At 46.2% G+C, this 15,006-nt stretch overlaps 2 protein-coding genes across 7 annotated transcripts; both read right to left on the bottom strand.

The window, feature by feature from the left end:
• Positions 1–15: 15 nt before the first annotated feature.
• On the bottom strand, positions 16–3,401 carry LOC120446902 (outer dynein arm-docking complex subunit 4). Of its 2 annotated transcripts, none has more exons than XM_039628124.2 (2): positions 2,866–3,401; positions 16–806 (listed from the first exon to the last, which is right to left on the bottom strand). In XM_039628124.2, the coding sequence occupies exons 1-2, from the start codon at positions 2,992–2,994 to the stop codon at positions 132–134; spliced, it is 804 nt and encodes a 267-aa protein (XP_039484058.1). In that variant the 5' UTR covers positions 2,995–3,401; the 3' UTR covers positions 16–131. The 2 variants fall into 2 exon arrangements, with proteins under 2 accessions (XP_039484058.1, XP_039484057.1); XM_039628123.1 differs by lacking the exon at positions 2,866–3,401 and adding an exon at positions 1,005–1,750.
• A 1,999-nt stretch (positions 3,402–5,400) lies between these two features.
• LOC120446900 (cell wall protein DAN4) lies at positions 5,401–13,980 on the bottom strand. Of its 5 annotated transcripts, none has more exons than XM_039628119.2 (4): positions 13,418–13,979; positions 8,766–9,029; positions 6,345–8,267; positions 5,401–6,285 (listed from the first exon to the last, which is right to left on the bottom strand). In XM_039628119.2, the coding sequence occupies exons 1-4, from the start codon at positions 13,515–13,517 to the stop codon at positions 5,861–5,863; spliced, it is 2,712 nt and encodes a 903-aa protein (XP_039484053.1). In that variant the 5' UTR covers positions 13,518–13,979; the 3' UTR covers positions 5,401–5,860. The 5 variants fall into 5 exon arrangements, with proteins under 5 accessions (XP_039484053.1, XP_039484056.1, XP_039484055.1 ...); XM_039628122.1 differs by having other exon boundaries at positions 6,345–6,476; positions 13,418–13,977; XM_039628121.2 differs by having other exon boundaries at positions 6,345–6,944; positions 13,418–13,976.
• Positions 13,981–15,006: the final 1,026 nt, after the last annotated feature.

Raw genomic sequence — 15,006 nt, 5'->3', positions numbered from 1 at the left:
AAAAATGTAAAAATATTTAATTGATGTATTTATTCACTTTCAGTTTATCAAGCAAACTCAATTCAAACAGAAACTTAACACGGGAAGCTGAAGATGTCAGTAGGATCATGTAGCTGGAACCACTAGAACCACTAAAACCACTTGGGCAGAGCGTCATGCGGCAGGTTCTTGTGGTTGGGCAGCGCCGTGCAGGGACGCTGTTGTCGCCAGAACTCCTGCCGTTTGTTAAGGAACTCCACCGCCTCGCGGGCGTAGGCGGAGACACTCTCCGTGTGTGTGTCCGCACGGACCAAATCCGGATGGAGCAGCAACTTCTCCAGGTATTCCTTGTCCACGCACAGTTCGCCCAGCAGCTTGCGGGCGTTGCGTCGCTCCAGATCCGCTCGACTGGGCGTCTGCCGCGTCCTAGCACTGGTTCCTGTTGCACCTGCTGCCTGAGATTTCGCTGTATCCTCGCCGGACTTTCGGGACTTTCCACTCTTGGGCACAGTGGCTACTGGTCCTGGTGGAGCCGGCTTGCTGCCTATGGTATTCTCAATTGCCTCCTGAGTTTTCTGCACGCCTAGGCGGAATAAAGCCAGTTCCGGACGAGCCCTCAATCCGCGATGGAAGAACATCAGGCTCTGCTCGAACTGGCCGAGATAGTAGAGCGACTCAGCCTTCTGGTAGATGGCTCGAATGTTGTTCTTGTCCTCCCCAAGAGCCGTCTCCGCATCCTGCAGAGCCTTGGAAGCCTCGCCCAGCAACAAGTAGCACTTGCTACGCGAAATCAAAGCGTTGATGTCGGTGCCATTCAGCTCCAGAGCCTGAAATGTTATGGTTTAGTTAGCTAGTTTTCAAAACATCAATAGAGGACTTAAAAATCTAGAGACTTATAAAAATATGCGAAACCTTAGTTAACAACTTATGATGAGTAACAAATGCCTTTGAAAGTACATAATATGCCTAGGCTAAACTAGATGACCCTGGAGTCAGGGAGATCCTTTTAAGGGAAGCAGAAGCACCTTGCAGAAAAAGTGTATGGCGTTCTCGGGATTGGCGTTCTTGATCTCCTTGAGGCCCAGTGCGATCACCGAACTGATGTCCGCCTCGTCCGGGATGAGCAGTGCCTCGTTGCGGTCCTGTTTCTGCTTGATCTGGAGACTCTGCTTGATATCAAAGGCTCCAGCGCTGACCGCCGCCGCACGATCCTTGTCCGTGTAGAAGTCGACGAAATTCTCCTTGGGCTTCTTCTTCTTGGCGATCTGCTCTTCGATCTTTTTGCGTGCGGCCCTAAGTTCGGCCTCGATGCGATTGCCCCGCTTGCCGCCGGCAGCGTCGCCTCCAGCTCCGCCACCAGCTCCTCCGTCGTCCCCCTGCTTTCCATCCCGTCCGGCACCGCGTCCGCCCCGATCCGTGGACTCACGCCTCTCCCAGATGGGTGGTTTGTGAGAGCGTCCCTTGGAACGGCGATTCGTCTCGTCCTGAGACTCCTCCTCCGCCGCTGCGCCGGTGCGGATGAAGCTCTGCAGCAGCTCCTGCTCCTTGTCCACAGCAAGGATGGTGTTCAGAACGTTCGACATGCCCGTTTAATATCCTTGGGAATTTATGGGGGGGAAATTTCCAACGTCCGACGATTGGCGTAATGTTCCAATACCTAACTTCTGACCAAATCACTCGCCGATTTATTGGAGCAATGATGGGCTGTTGCCAGGAAACTGGCGCCTCCAAATGGGTTAGCAATCGATAACAAAACAACCATGCATACTGTGCCAGGTGCCACATATCAGGTGTCAGGCACCAGGTGTCGTGTCGTGTCGTTTGGCGGTGTGAATGCCAAGTACAATGGCCTCCATGTGGGTCACGACCTTGGGGACGGAACCTCTTAGAAGGTGAAGCTGGATATCCATATCGAATTTAATATCTATTCTGAAAGGTCCCCGAGATGATCATATTTTAAAATGGTTTAAATTGGATATGTAACCAAAATTGGCTAACGTGGTCGTATGAGTAACATTTTATTATGTTTCAAGGGCGACTATTGCTAGTAATTGATAAAATTAAAACCAAACAATATTGAAGTAATACCTAAGCAAATACCTATAATACCTATAAGCAAACGTTTCTTAAGTATCAACTTTCACAGGGTGTGATTTGTTGGCTGGCAAAGCAGAATCGGAAGTAAACTAGCATACGGGTCGTATGAGTGACACTTAAAGACCAACTTAAAAAAAAAAATACAATATTAAAAAAAAACCTTTTATAAACTATCACTTATCTATGCATATTTTGGCGTTGCTCTACAGGTTTACAGTTTAAGAGCAATGTGAATGTCAAACTGTGCTCCTTGCTTTTGAACTAGAATTTGTGCCAAGCTTTTAGGAGCTTTTAGCGTGTGTCCTTTCCCGCCAAGTAAATATCATTGCTCAGAAAAAAAGCTTTCAACGTTTCAAAATAAAAAAAGAAATTAACGTTAAGTATCGCCGTCGTATATATTTATATATACTGTATATATACATATGTATATACTGTATATACTTTCAGAACATTATGAAATTATATGATACTTAGTGATAGTTTACTTTAAAATGATTTAAACTTTGAAAATGGCATATCTAAGATAATTTATGTAAGGCGATAGCATCTTGAAATATTTGTATATCATTGTGGTCTTAGAAATCTGCATTAATTGTTTATTAGACTACGATAATAAATGGTTTTCTAAATTTAACCCAAAATCCTCAATCCAACTTTATAAAGGGTATAATAATTATCTGGATGGTATGACTAATTCATCCAATTTGTATATAATAATAATTTTTTATAGAAGTCATATTTTGTTAGTGTTCTTATTCTACTTATATGCTTTTAAGTTTTGCAACACACCTGATTATAACCGAAAAGAGCCTTCTCATATGCCCGAACTTTCATGTGGTTGTTGGACTGATCGCATAGCAGTTTTATATTGGTCTCGATCTCTTCGAGAGTATCCACCTTCGGTTTCTTGCGCGGCATTTTAAGCCCTATACTGGTTAGTAGTTATAGGAGGTTATTAAGATCGTGTATTACAACGTCATAGTTTCACATTTTCCACCCTTCAAGTATCTGTGACTTCATCACTCCGTATTCAAAAATTGACGTCTGTACGCGACGGTTGTCGTTGAGCAACTAAATAATGTGCCTTCACTTTGCATTTGGCCCAACTTGGCTCAGCTCTAGACCTCCAACCCATGGCGCCCATCACTGCAACTCAGGGGTTCCGGCTTTTCTTTACTTTGTATACCAGTTTACATGCGCTGACAAGCGGCAATAAACTTCAATAAAGTTTCATTAATATCTCAACAAACCCCTCGGAGCACTCGGAAAACACCACAATATCCTTTGGATACCGCAAAATACTCGTAGATGTTTTTGTTATGAAAGATCTACTAGCATATTCATTTTGTCATCAGCAGTGACTTCGATCACAGAAAATGACTTGATTGTTGTGATTAAAGGGTATTTTTTGGTCTTAAAAACAAATTTGAATTGATAAAATTTTAACTATAATAATACTCAATTTTTTTGAATACATAACCCTTCATTCCGGTGTATATGGTTCAGACCTTTCAGTACAGGCTTCGAATCGCTAAAAGGGCGGTTCCACCGCATTTACACGCAGTTAATTGAAGTCATCAAAATTAAAACCCAACTCCGGACGCACTCCGGAGAGTCACGCACCCGAGCTCAGCTGATAAGGGAAGGCCAACGGCGGAGTCAGGCAATCGATTTGCAGCAGGTGAAACTCATTTGGCGGCACCACCACCAAAAGGCACCTCTTTCCACTTAGGGGTTTGGGTAGCAAGGGGAAATACATACATTCGCCAGTTAAGGACATTTATTTCGACAAATTTATGAACCCCAACAAATTGCTATTAATTTTCCGGTATTGTTTTTAGAGTAAATAAATAAGCTTGATGTTTGAGCAGGTCGTAAAGGTGGAGCACGTGAGCCAAAGTGGGTTAGGGGTGGTGAATGGATGGATGGATGGATGGATGGATGGATCCGTGGCTGGATGTGGGTGGTTCCAGGCGGTTGGCGGTTGGCCTGGTCTTGCGTGTGCCAGCCTCATTCCGACAGCGGCTGGCAACCTTCGCGGTGGCGTGACGAAACAATTTTATTTGTCCTGCCCTCGTAACGGTGGCCTGGACTCTGGAAGTGGAGGTGGATACGGAGGTGGAACTGAAGGCGGATCCGGAGGTGGGGCCTACTACATTTGTGGCCTACTCCCCCCTCCGCCTGATACCTTGCAGATGGGCTGTCGGAAATTATGATATTTGCATTTGCTCAAGTTGCTCCCCTCGTCGGAGGGGCAGGAGACCTTAATGCCAACTCGCGTTTACGACAACTCCAATTGAACAGACACGACCTCCGATTGTAATGGCTTCGATTCCAGATTGGAGCAGTTCGCATGCTAGGCACCAGCAGAGCCACCTGTTGAATGCAAATTGGATTCGCCGCCAATCGAATGGGGCCACTTGGCTATCTTAGTTTAAGTTGGGAGCATGTATTGAATGTCCATTAGATTGAATTCGACTTAAACATATTGTTTAACCCCTGTTCCATACATCCTTCATATACTGGCACAAAAAGAAAACGCAGAAATGTACAACTAAAGTTGGGGGACCTTCAAGAGTTAGCTAAATATATAGAGTTAAATAAATATACAGTTAAATAAATATATATAGTATAGCTAAAATATATCTATAATTATGCTCTCATTGTAGATTATGTTTAATGAACTTGGATTCAAAAGTGGCTGCGATTATGCTGAGCAATTAGTATGGTGGAGTTTTGTTGTCCAGACAATAGTGAATTTTTACAGATTTAAATGTTGAAAATCATTTGTGGTTACACGACCGTTCAAAAAGGATGAAAATCACTCTCCCCAGCGATTCTTCTGATAGGCGATCAGATTTTTTATGGCGATAATGTGGACAACTGAAGGCAGAAACACTAAGTAAACAGGTGGTTATGTGCTAAAACAGTGGCTTACCTATTGGGAATATAGCATATATGGCCAGAATCGGATAAAAATAGCTTAGTGCTTTTCCGACTTCAAACAGTACTTTGTTGTTCTGCTGAAATAATAGTACTTACAATTCCGGCTTAGAATTTATACTTTCAACTTGCCTTTTTTATGCCAAACATCATACATATTCCAGCAGTAATGTAGACTGCGCTAGCGACGATCATGATGTATTCATATACGTCTAACACACGTTCCATATCGGCGTTAGTTTCATCCGGAAGGTCGGAAAAACCACTGATAGTCCAAACTAATGCTGAAACCAATGCTATGCCACCAAAAACAATGCACCATATCGGATAAAATACGGAGCAACAGCCCGTATCGCACTTGCACATTGATAAGCACTTCCGTAGTCTGTAACGTGTTGTTTATTTGTATACTCCGTGTTAACGTTTTATAACGCACTGAACTGTTTTTCCCAGTGTACTATGTTTACAGAATTTCGTCATGAAGTGGTTAAAGTCCTAATAAACAAGTTTATGCAACAAATTCCACGCTAGAATGTAAAGGTCTCTATTCATGAACAGCAGGCAAGTTATAATCCATATAAATCAACCTTTACACGTTTTAAATAAACAATCAATCCAACTTTAACTGATTTAGCTGATTTTCCCATTGAACCATGTACATAACAAAGGTACGAGGACCTATGCATTTATTTACGTAGGATTCGACTATATAGTTCCGAGACTTTTTATTACGCAAGTATTGTGGTGACCCGCCGGTCAGTTATTTACTTAGCTCTACCATAGGTACATGTACATGGGCTATAAATAATTTAAAGTATTTGCGGACTCCTGGGACTGCCGCCTACTGCCCCCCAGTTCGCTGCACGTTGTCGAAGGGCACGAGGATGCCGGGTGGTCCACCAAAACGGCTGTCCGTCCGCCTGTTCCCACCGGATGGCTGTTCCCTGTGCTCCGTTCGCTGGCTTATTGGCTGGAAGGGGCGTGGCTCCGCCTGGGATTGAGGCGAAAGAACTCCCGTGGGCGCACCGAAACCGCCACTATAGCGACCCGGATTTTCGGTGGGTCGCGCCTTGTTCGCCTTCAAAACACTGCTGAACTCGTGCTGGTTGCCCGCCACATAGATGTCGGAGTTGGGGCTCGGATTGGAAATGGTACCGGAATTGGAGCCGGCGGGATTGGTCGACTGTGGGCGCAGCAGCCCCGGCGGTGCCCCAAATCCTCCCGTGTACTTTCCAGTGTTGCTAGCTGGAGGTGCAGCTGTCTCCGCTGTTGAAACAAAACATATGTTAAGTAGTCTTCCATTCCTTCCTGTTAAAGGTACTCACTTTTTCGCTGATTGTTGGTGACCGGCGTGCTGATGACCTTGCCCTCATCGCTCTTGGTGTACTCCACTTTGCTGGGTGGGAAGGGGTCAACGCTCTGGGAGCTGGAGCTGCTGGCCGATGGCTCGAAGCGGGCTGCAAAAGGCGTTACAGAGTTGGAAGTGGGATGGGTCAGTTGTCCGGGATTGGAGACGGAGCCAAAGTGGGAGTCGGAACCGGAAGCGGCCTCCGAGCGGTCAGCGGGCGGAACGAGCACCAGCGGTGGTTCCTCGCTGCTATTGATACTGCTACTGCTACTGCTACTGATGCTGCTGCCTGGAAGCGGAAGCGTGACTTTGGATGGAAAAGCGGAGGAGACGGACGGGACGGTGGGGGGACGTGCCGGATTGGTGGGGTTACGAGTGCTGCTAGATGCCGCTGTTCCGAAATTGTCCGGATCAAAGGGCACGCCTGGGCCGACATCCGGATAGTCGAAGTCTCGCAGCCAGGCGGGAATAGTGGCCGAATCGAATGGGTTGCCTGCATCCAACTGGCTTGGTGTGGTGTTGATGAAGGTGGTGGCACTGCTGCTGCCACTGCTGCTCGAATCCTCCGGCGTGTTATCTGCGTGGTGAGTGGTGGTTGTGGTCAGTTTCACTCGCGGTGGTTGTGGGTGCGCTTGGGTGCTGTGAGTGGGTGGTATGGGTGCTTTTGTGGTTCGCTGCGTGCTCGGACGTCGAGTGGTTGTGGTTGTCGATGTCGTTGTTCGTGGCGTTGTTGTTGTGCTTGTGGTTGTAGTTGTCGTCGTTGGCGCTGCCGTGGTGGTGGTTGTCGTGGTTTGTGTGCTAGTCCTGGTTGGCCTGTCCGTGGGTGGCGGTGTCAGCTGAATGTTTCCCAGGTCCATGAAGGGCTCAAATGGTGGCTCCAAATCGTTGGCCAGCGTATGGTTGTACTGATCATTATCGGCGGGCACTTCGAAGGTGACGGCCACATCCAGATCCGGGTCGGTGACCTCCTGCAGCCACGTGGGCAGAGTGTAGGCATAGGCCTCCTCGTTGTCCAGGCGATAGAAGGTGGATGGATCCTCGGTCGTGCCAATAGTACTGACCACCGGGTTGGCAGTCCGTGTTTCCGGTTTCGCTGTAGTGGTGCTAGATGTTGTGGTTCTCCTGGTGGTGGTTGTGGTGGTCCTAGGGGTGGTCGTAGTGCTCCTAGGCGTGGTGGTTGTGGGCCTAGTGGTTGTGGTGCTGCTGCGCGGCCTTAGGGTGGTACTACTGCTCCTTGTGGTGCTGTAGTGCGCTGTGCCTCTCTGGCGGTTTGGGAAACGACCCGGATTGCTGGGCGTGGTTGTGCCCACATGCGCGTTGGTGCCATGATCAGCCGGCCCATCGTTGTGGAGTCGCTCCTGCGGCTGTGCCTGTGACTGTGACTGTGCCGTGGGTGGCACTGGGCTTAAAGCATTGCCACTGCTAAGACTGATGCGAATGTTGTGACTAATGGGATCCACAATGCCTTGGACCTTCTTAGCCGGCTGCTGCTGCGCCTCAGTAATGATTGCCGGTTCCTGAGCCTGCTTCTGATCCTCCTGGCGTTGATTATCCAGGTCTTGGTGCGGTGGCAACAGATCCCAGGCAATCACACTGAGCGGAGCTCCATCGGCAGCCGGTTTCCACTCCACAGGACCGCCAATGTTCGCATCCTCGCGCTGCAACTCCCGAATGAAATCGGGCAGTGGCTCCACATCCTTCTCCTCCTGTGGAAGCGGCACCAGGTGCGCCTGCTCCACCTCCACATCCGCGGTGGTCGTCGTGTCGGGTGATGGTGGATCATGGAGGGGCGGTGTTAGTGATGTAGCTGGAAGTGGTGCTGGTGCAGATGCTGATGCTGTGCCAGTAAATGAGTTCGGTTTCTGATCGGTGCTGGGCTCCAGGCCCACAGCGATGGCATCTGATTGGAGAGGATTCGGAATTGAGTATTTCGAGCAATTCGCGTTGGTTGGGACTGTGGCTGGGGCTAGGGACATGGCCATAGGACTGTGCTTGGGACTGGGACAGAGACTGGGAGTTGGACTTGGACTCGAATGGGAACCGATCTGGGTGATTGGTGAGTCCAGGGCGGCAAAGGGATTCAGTTTGATCAGGGAGTAGGGGGGTGGGACGTGGCGGTTACTGGGTGGTGCAATGGGGAACTGGCCGCCCAGCGATTCACGCTTGGCCAGCTTATTAGTAGTGCTAATGGGTGCGGCTAGTGCGGTGCGGGTGCTAGTGCTATTTGTACTGTATCTACGACTACTGGTTGTGTGCGTGGCTGTCGAGGCTTGGGTTTCAGTTTTAGTTTTAGCTTTAGTTTCGTGTAACGTCCTGGTCCTCATTTCCGTTTCCGTTCTGCTGTTGGCACCGCTGGCAGCCGCTGCACGCGTGGTTGTGGTTGTGGTTGTCAACTCACCAATGTGTGGCGGCAGAAGATCATCGGCCGGCCGCCGGATCTCCGTGATTCCCGAGGCATAGGTGGGTATCTCAAACTGAACGCCCTGGGCGCTGACCACCTTGCGCCCGTCGGGCGTGTCGATGGGTCGCAGGGCGTCGATGGGGTTGCCGTAACTGTCGATGGCCTTCGGCCCGTCACCGCCCCCCTGGCCTGAGCTGAAGGCCACGTCCGGCTGCAGCAGCGGAGGCTGCAGATCGAGGGCGAAGGGCGACTCGCGCACATCTGTTGGAGGGGGAGCAGAATGTGGTGGGTCTCGTTGTGGCTGCGGCTGCTTCTTTGGAGCGTTGGAAAAGCGTGGAAGTGGCAAGTGGAGATAGCAAGTGGAAGTGGAAGTATGACAGAGTGACAAGGTGGGAGATTCAATGAATATGATAAATGGACACCTCCGAACAAGTAACTTTAAACTATTTTACTTTTGGTACTAAATGTATGAAAATATTTAAAGTTTTCTATCCCATTTCTGTAATCTAGCAGTTAAATGTTTTGATGCATTTTACAAATGGGTTTCTTCTAATTGTAATGTATTCATTTCGACATTAAATAGTAATACAACAAATTTATAATAACCAAATGTTTTCATTAATGATTTATGATCTTAAATGAAAGTAATGTAATTACTGCTGAAACTATAGTTTTCCTCGGCTTTCATATCGAACGAATTTAGCAATTAATAAATATTTTCCTACCAAAAGGGCTATTTTCAAGTTAAAGTCGCACTTCAATTCCCATTTGGGTGCATGCTGTTTGGTGGGTGAGGAGCCTTTTCGGTGGCTATGCTGGTGGCTGGTGGCTGGGTGACAGATGAGGCAGCTGTGGGCGGCTCTTGGGCAATTTGGCTGCCGCGGCGGCTGATTGATTGACATTGACTCAGATGGGCCATACATTTGGTTTTGGGTTTGCTGGATGCTGCTGCGGTTGTTGTGATGTGTGGCTGGTGTGCGGTGGTTACTGTTAGTTACACAAAGGTCCGCCACCAGAAAAAAATTCAATTTTAAAAGTTACCCAGACAGGTTAGTCAATGTACGTGTATGTGTACTTGTGTGGGTGTGACAGGTGTGCAACCATCAAGTTCGTTGCCTAAGTCTTTCGTTTCAGCTGGTCACTGGAATCAAGCAAAAGGGCTCTAGGGCATACTGTGCGTTTCGTGACGTCCGAGCATGAAAGTCGAGTAAATAATTCAACCTAATAGCGTGTATTCGCCAATTAAATATCTTAAATAAGAAATCTTGTTTTGAAAATCCCAGACATTTCTTTGTCTATTTTGTATGACAAGTCCACTTACGAGAAAAAGATAAGTAATTAATTGGCACACGTTAGTGACTCTTTTTGTGCAATGCCAATGTTTAAGGGTCAATCCGAAACGTAGCCTAACACTCTTGAAACGCACTGTGCGATTGTTGAATGGGTTTTATCAAGTGAACACTCATTGTTTTGTCGCTGGGAGTCTGGGAATCGGGGAATCCATGTGACAGCTGACTTTGACAGCAACAACAACCGAATTAATGGGTAATGATTGCACTGACAACGATTTTGTTATTTTCGCCATGGGTATTGTGCGGCGCTCGTGCCATATTCGTATAATTAATAATAATTTCCTTGGATATCTGAAAGATTCTCAGCCAGCTTCTGATTTGTGATCTGCGCCTCGATTCCTGTTTGCAGCAACAAACGGAATAACTGAATAAATTGTGGATATACTGTAGATGTGGAATATTTTAATTAGGCGCTGGCGTTGGGGAATTCTGTTAATGCTGTTTCTGCTCTGCGGTCAACTTGAATGTGACTAAGCCAGATCGCGGTGGGCGTTGCTTCAAATTCGCCAGCCAAGTCAGTTCCGGCTGTTAAGCACATGTGCATATCTCTATTCTATGGCCACGAGCAATTGAGGCTCATTTACATTTTGGGACGAACGGGCTTGGCCGTATAACAGGAAGCCCTGAACTTTCGACTGCAGCTCGGCCGCTCATAAACTTGAATGCTCCTCAGAGATAGTGAAGATGATTTGCGTCACGGCTGGCAGCCGAAAGTGTTATTTATTTCTCATATCGGATTATGCCGAAATAATTGAAAGTCCCCGCACTTCCGCCGCAAAACGCTGCTCAAGTTCAGGCCAATTAATTTTGCTTGTCTCCAGCGCCATCTTCATTCGCATCGACATCTCCATCGCCATCTCCCTCAGTGTTTATGTTTATTGAATTTAATTTTTAATTGATTGACGGCTTCACGACATCTGCACCCACCTAAACACAATGGGTATTTCTGTTGAAAAGATTTTGCACTTGCCAATTTTACAGTTTGTTTACCATCTTCTTGATTTTGACATGTTTCTGTGCCTGGGCAACCTTCGCTGGAATCAGCGAACATCAATTGTAATGGATTTTTATTAATATTCGTTTATATCATCTCGCAGGCCTTGGATTTATCGACATATTGGGCTGTCATCCCACACAGAAATGGCTAACGAAATGTGTCAAATGCCGTGCCAAATCTTTAAAACACAATCCCAAGCTGTAAATTATACTTCGATGAGAAACAAAATGTGTTTATTGCACTTGAAATTGCCAGATGAAATGTGATTTCATTGTGCATATGACTGGCTCAAAAATACCAAGGGGCAGGCTGACTGAAACGGAAACCGAACTCTCCCATAAATGAATAAATATTTATGGCTTAGAATGGCCCCAGAATCGCTTCTATATAGATTGGAATGTGTCGGCTGCTTTTGATAAATTCGCAACAGCTTGGCTGTCGAAATGTCGAAATCAAACTGCCGCAACTCATGTGTGTACATATCTTCATCTATATCCATAACTAGTTGATATCCTATTGTGTTTTAATTACGATAATCTGCGACTGAATCATAAATCAAGGCACGCGAAAGTGAGGCACGATTCCCCATTTCAGATCCGTGCGAATTCGCTAATTATCACGTACGGGTCCATTCATTATGATGGGTTCATTGATTGCCGAATATGAAAACCGCGACCGAAATATAACTATTTCGTGCCAAAGAAAACCATTAAGCTCCAATGATATTTCCATCATGGGTGCCTCAAATGAGCTCTGAGTTTATGCATTCGTTTTAATTGCTAGTAGCCAATTAACTCGGCTAGTTGGTCAATGGGTTTTGCCCAAAACAGCTTAAACTGTTTTCTGGTACATTCATTCTCGTAATCCTCAAGTTTTTTGTCACAGCTTCTTGCTTGTGGCCCCATGACCCAAAAAGAGCGCCACAACATTAGTCTCTAGTTGGTGTAAACAACTTAGTTAACAGATCGTCTAGACAAAAGCGTCGCTAAATTTATGAACTACATGGACTACCACCACCCAAGGGAGACCATTCCAGAGCTCGTTTAACCCCTCCTTTAACCCGCCAAAACGCCAAGAGGAAGACGGATCGACAGCGACTTTGCCGAAGCCTTGCCAGTCACGTTATCTTCAGCTTACGTAACCCCACTTGCTGAAGCTCTGGGTTTCAGTTTCGTCTTCAGATTGGGTTTGAGTTTGAGTTTTGGTTTGGGTTTTCTTGGGGGCCTCTTCACATCGGCTCTTCTCGAATTTCGTTTTTCTTACGGCTTTGCCTTTGGGAACCTCGCTGTTTGTTTTTGCAGCGGCTACCTGATTTCGCTTTCAGCCAAAAAAAAAAAACTTAATGATCGGCGCCCAGTTCTTCAGTTTGTTTGTCAAACAAAAACAGCTTAAGGCTGCATTTATAAAGGCTCTTCAACGGCGAAGGCTAATTGCATGCACAAGCCTTTTGGGACAAGTCAAGAGAATGCACTTCACAAAAATAAGCAGGGCAATAAAGATACATTCCTGAAAAATTAAAGATCCTTTACTCAGTAGAATGCTAAGTTGAAGGTATGATAGATGATAGATAACTATCTTTTCCACGCACTTGCATCCTAAATGCAAATTAGCCGCACTTTCAATTAATTTCAGACCCACTGACTTTTCCGTTGGTGCAACTGTCATTTGTTGTTAGCTGGAGGATAGCACTTGTCTCCCAACCGATGTGGGTCATGATCACGATCACGATCGAAGTTTACTGTGGGGTGAGATCGAACTTGTGCACCGGTGAGTTTTGGAAATGCGAATGCAGGTGAGGTGAGATCGTAAATGCAACAGGTGAGTGAAGAATTGGAACTTCTAACAGATATTCATAGACAGAGGGAGGGGGAAGGGGAACGGGGGATCAGTTCAGCATAAAACTTAGTAGGATTGATATAAAAACGTAAAATTAGTTACAGATCACAACGCCAAGAAGAAGCTCAAAGTGTATAAGTTATAGAATATTCATAAATGGTAATGTTTTTCAAGCCGGTTTGACTGGCATAATATTTCTGTCATATATTTATAATATGTATTATTTTATTTGTCACCCATAAACTTGAAGCTTCTTCCAGAAAAAACGCAGTAAGCACATATAACATTTCAAACGTAAACCACAAATAGAAAGAGATAAAGACAAAAAAAGGCGAAGAGGATCGCTGATTGAAAAATCCGATTCGCATGCTGGTGCAAATTGAATATGCGAACCGGTAGCGCAATCGCAATTGCAATCGCCTTAGTTTATAGCTATATAGATATAGACTGCTTTAATTTAATACCAGGCCTTCCAGCGGCGAAATCGGCTCCGATGATCAGCAGCAGCATAACGGTAAAGCTAACCACGCTGCCACCGCATCGTGGCTTCGGATCGAACTGCATTATCTCGTGGGTGAGCTGGTGCTTCGCGTAACTTCTTGATTTCGTTTCTTTCTCGTATTATTTCTGTAGATTAACCCCTTTTTCGAATTTGTCACGCAATTAACAATTTGGAATTGGGCATTGCCCTGTAAGCCAAAGGGGATATAGCGAGTTGGCTGGAATACAATTATATATCGCGTAGGAGCCAACAATGATCGCGATGACAAAATCGCAGGCGACGCAATCGAAGCCGACAACTGAAATGTGTAATATTTTCACCGCCTTTTCTCAATCGGAATAAAAATCCGCGGCACGATATCACGATCACTTCGGTGCGCGAGCGAGAGGGGGCTATGCGCGGACGGCGGGTGCAAGCGAGCGAGCGAGTGAGCTAAAGATCGTAGTTCGAAGTTTTGGGAGATGCGCGATGCGCTCGAGCGAAACACGTCCGTAGCTCACGGATTCTGCGCTTTCAATAAACTTGGCCAAGAGCCGCTGCTCCAAGCTCGACTTGGCTTGGCTAAAGCCGCGACGCCGGCAGCGCCGCCAACTGCGACGGCGGCAGAGTGTCGGGCAAATAAGTTGGGAAAAATGGGAATTACGATGGCGAGAAAGCCTTATCTATGCAAGAGGCTCGGTCAGCCGCCCCCGACTTTTCAGCCCTTCTGATCCACATTCTACTACATACTATACTATCCACCGGAAAAGAGTGCAAATAATTGTTTTAATTGCCACAGGGGATCAGCTTTTTTTGCATACTGGTTTCTCACCACTACGTTTCTGACGCACTACTGTCAATGACGTTCAAGGTCAGCCAAGCAACATGATCGGATTCAGATCTTAACCCCTGTAGGCCAGCTTTGGCATAACCTTCAAAATGCATCTGGACCACAAATATTTGTGATTAGTAGGCTCTATTGACAAGACTGCCAGAATTTCAGTCTTTAATTTCTGGCATTAAAATGAGCGAATGTGTATTGCATTCTAATCGCATTGAGGAGCTATAACTGAATGCGCACTTCGATAGTGGGTTAACATTAACATTCAGCTAACAGCCGCCTAACATAAGTGCTATTCGCCAAATGATTTACAAGACAATAGCAATATCGCCTCCCAAATAGACACAACTTTCGCATAAATTAAACACACACGAAATGCAAATGGATATTGAAAACGAATGTGATCCGTTCGGTTTGTTTTGTTTTGACAGGTTTGGCTTGATTTTGGGAAAAGTATTATGCTAACAATGCATAAGTTATGAGTTCCATGTGTCTCAGATTCGCCAGTTCCTGTTTCTCCCAGCGAGTTCTAGTTCTCTACTTCTCCAGCTCAATTCATTAATACTTTATTTGTTGACATGGACATATTTCCAGTTAGTCCGTTTCAGTCTGTCTCAGTACACTGGGTTCTTGACTGGCCTGAGTCAGAGAACCGATCGATCAGACTTTTTTGGCAGATCAGTAAAGATGCGTTGAGTTGGTGTCAGTGATCGATGAACTTTTGGCATTTC

Source organism: Drosophila santomea, chromosome 2R (genome assembly GCF_016746245.2).
Source record: "Drosophila santomea strain STO CAGO 1482 chromosome 2R, Prin_Dsan_1.1, whole genome shotgun sequence".
NCBI classification, from domain to species: Eukaryota; Metazoa; Arthropoda; class Insecta; order Diptera; family Drosophilidae; genus Drosophila; species Drosophila santomea.
The sequence above is the reverse complement of the archived record's forward strand: the minus strand, read 5'-3'. Positions and strand labels throughout refer to the sequence as shown.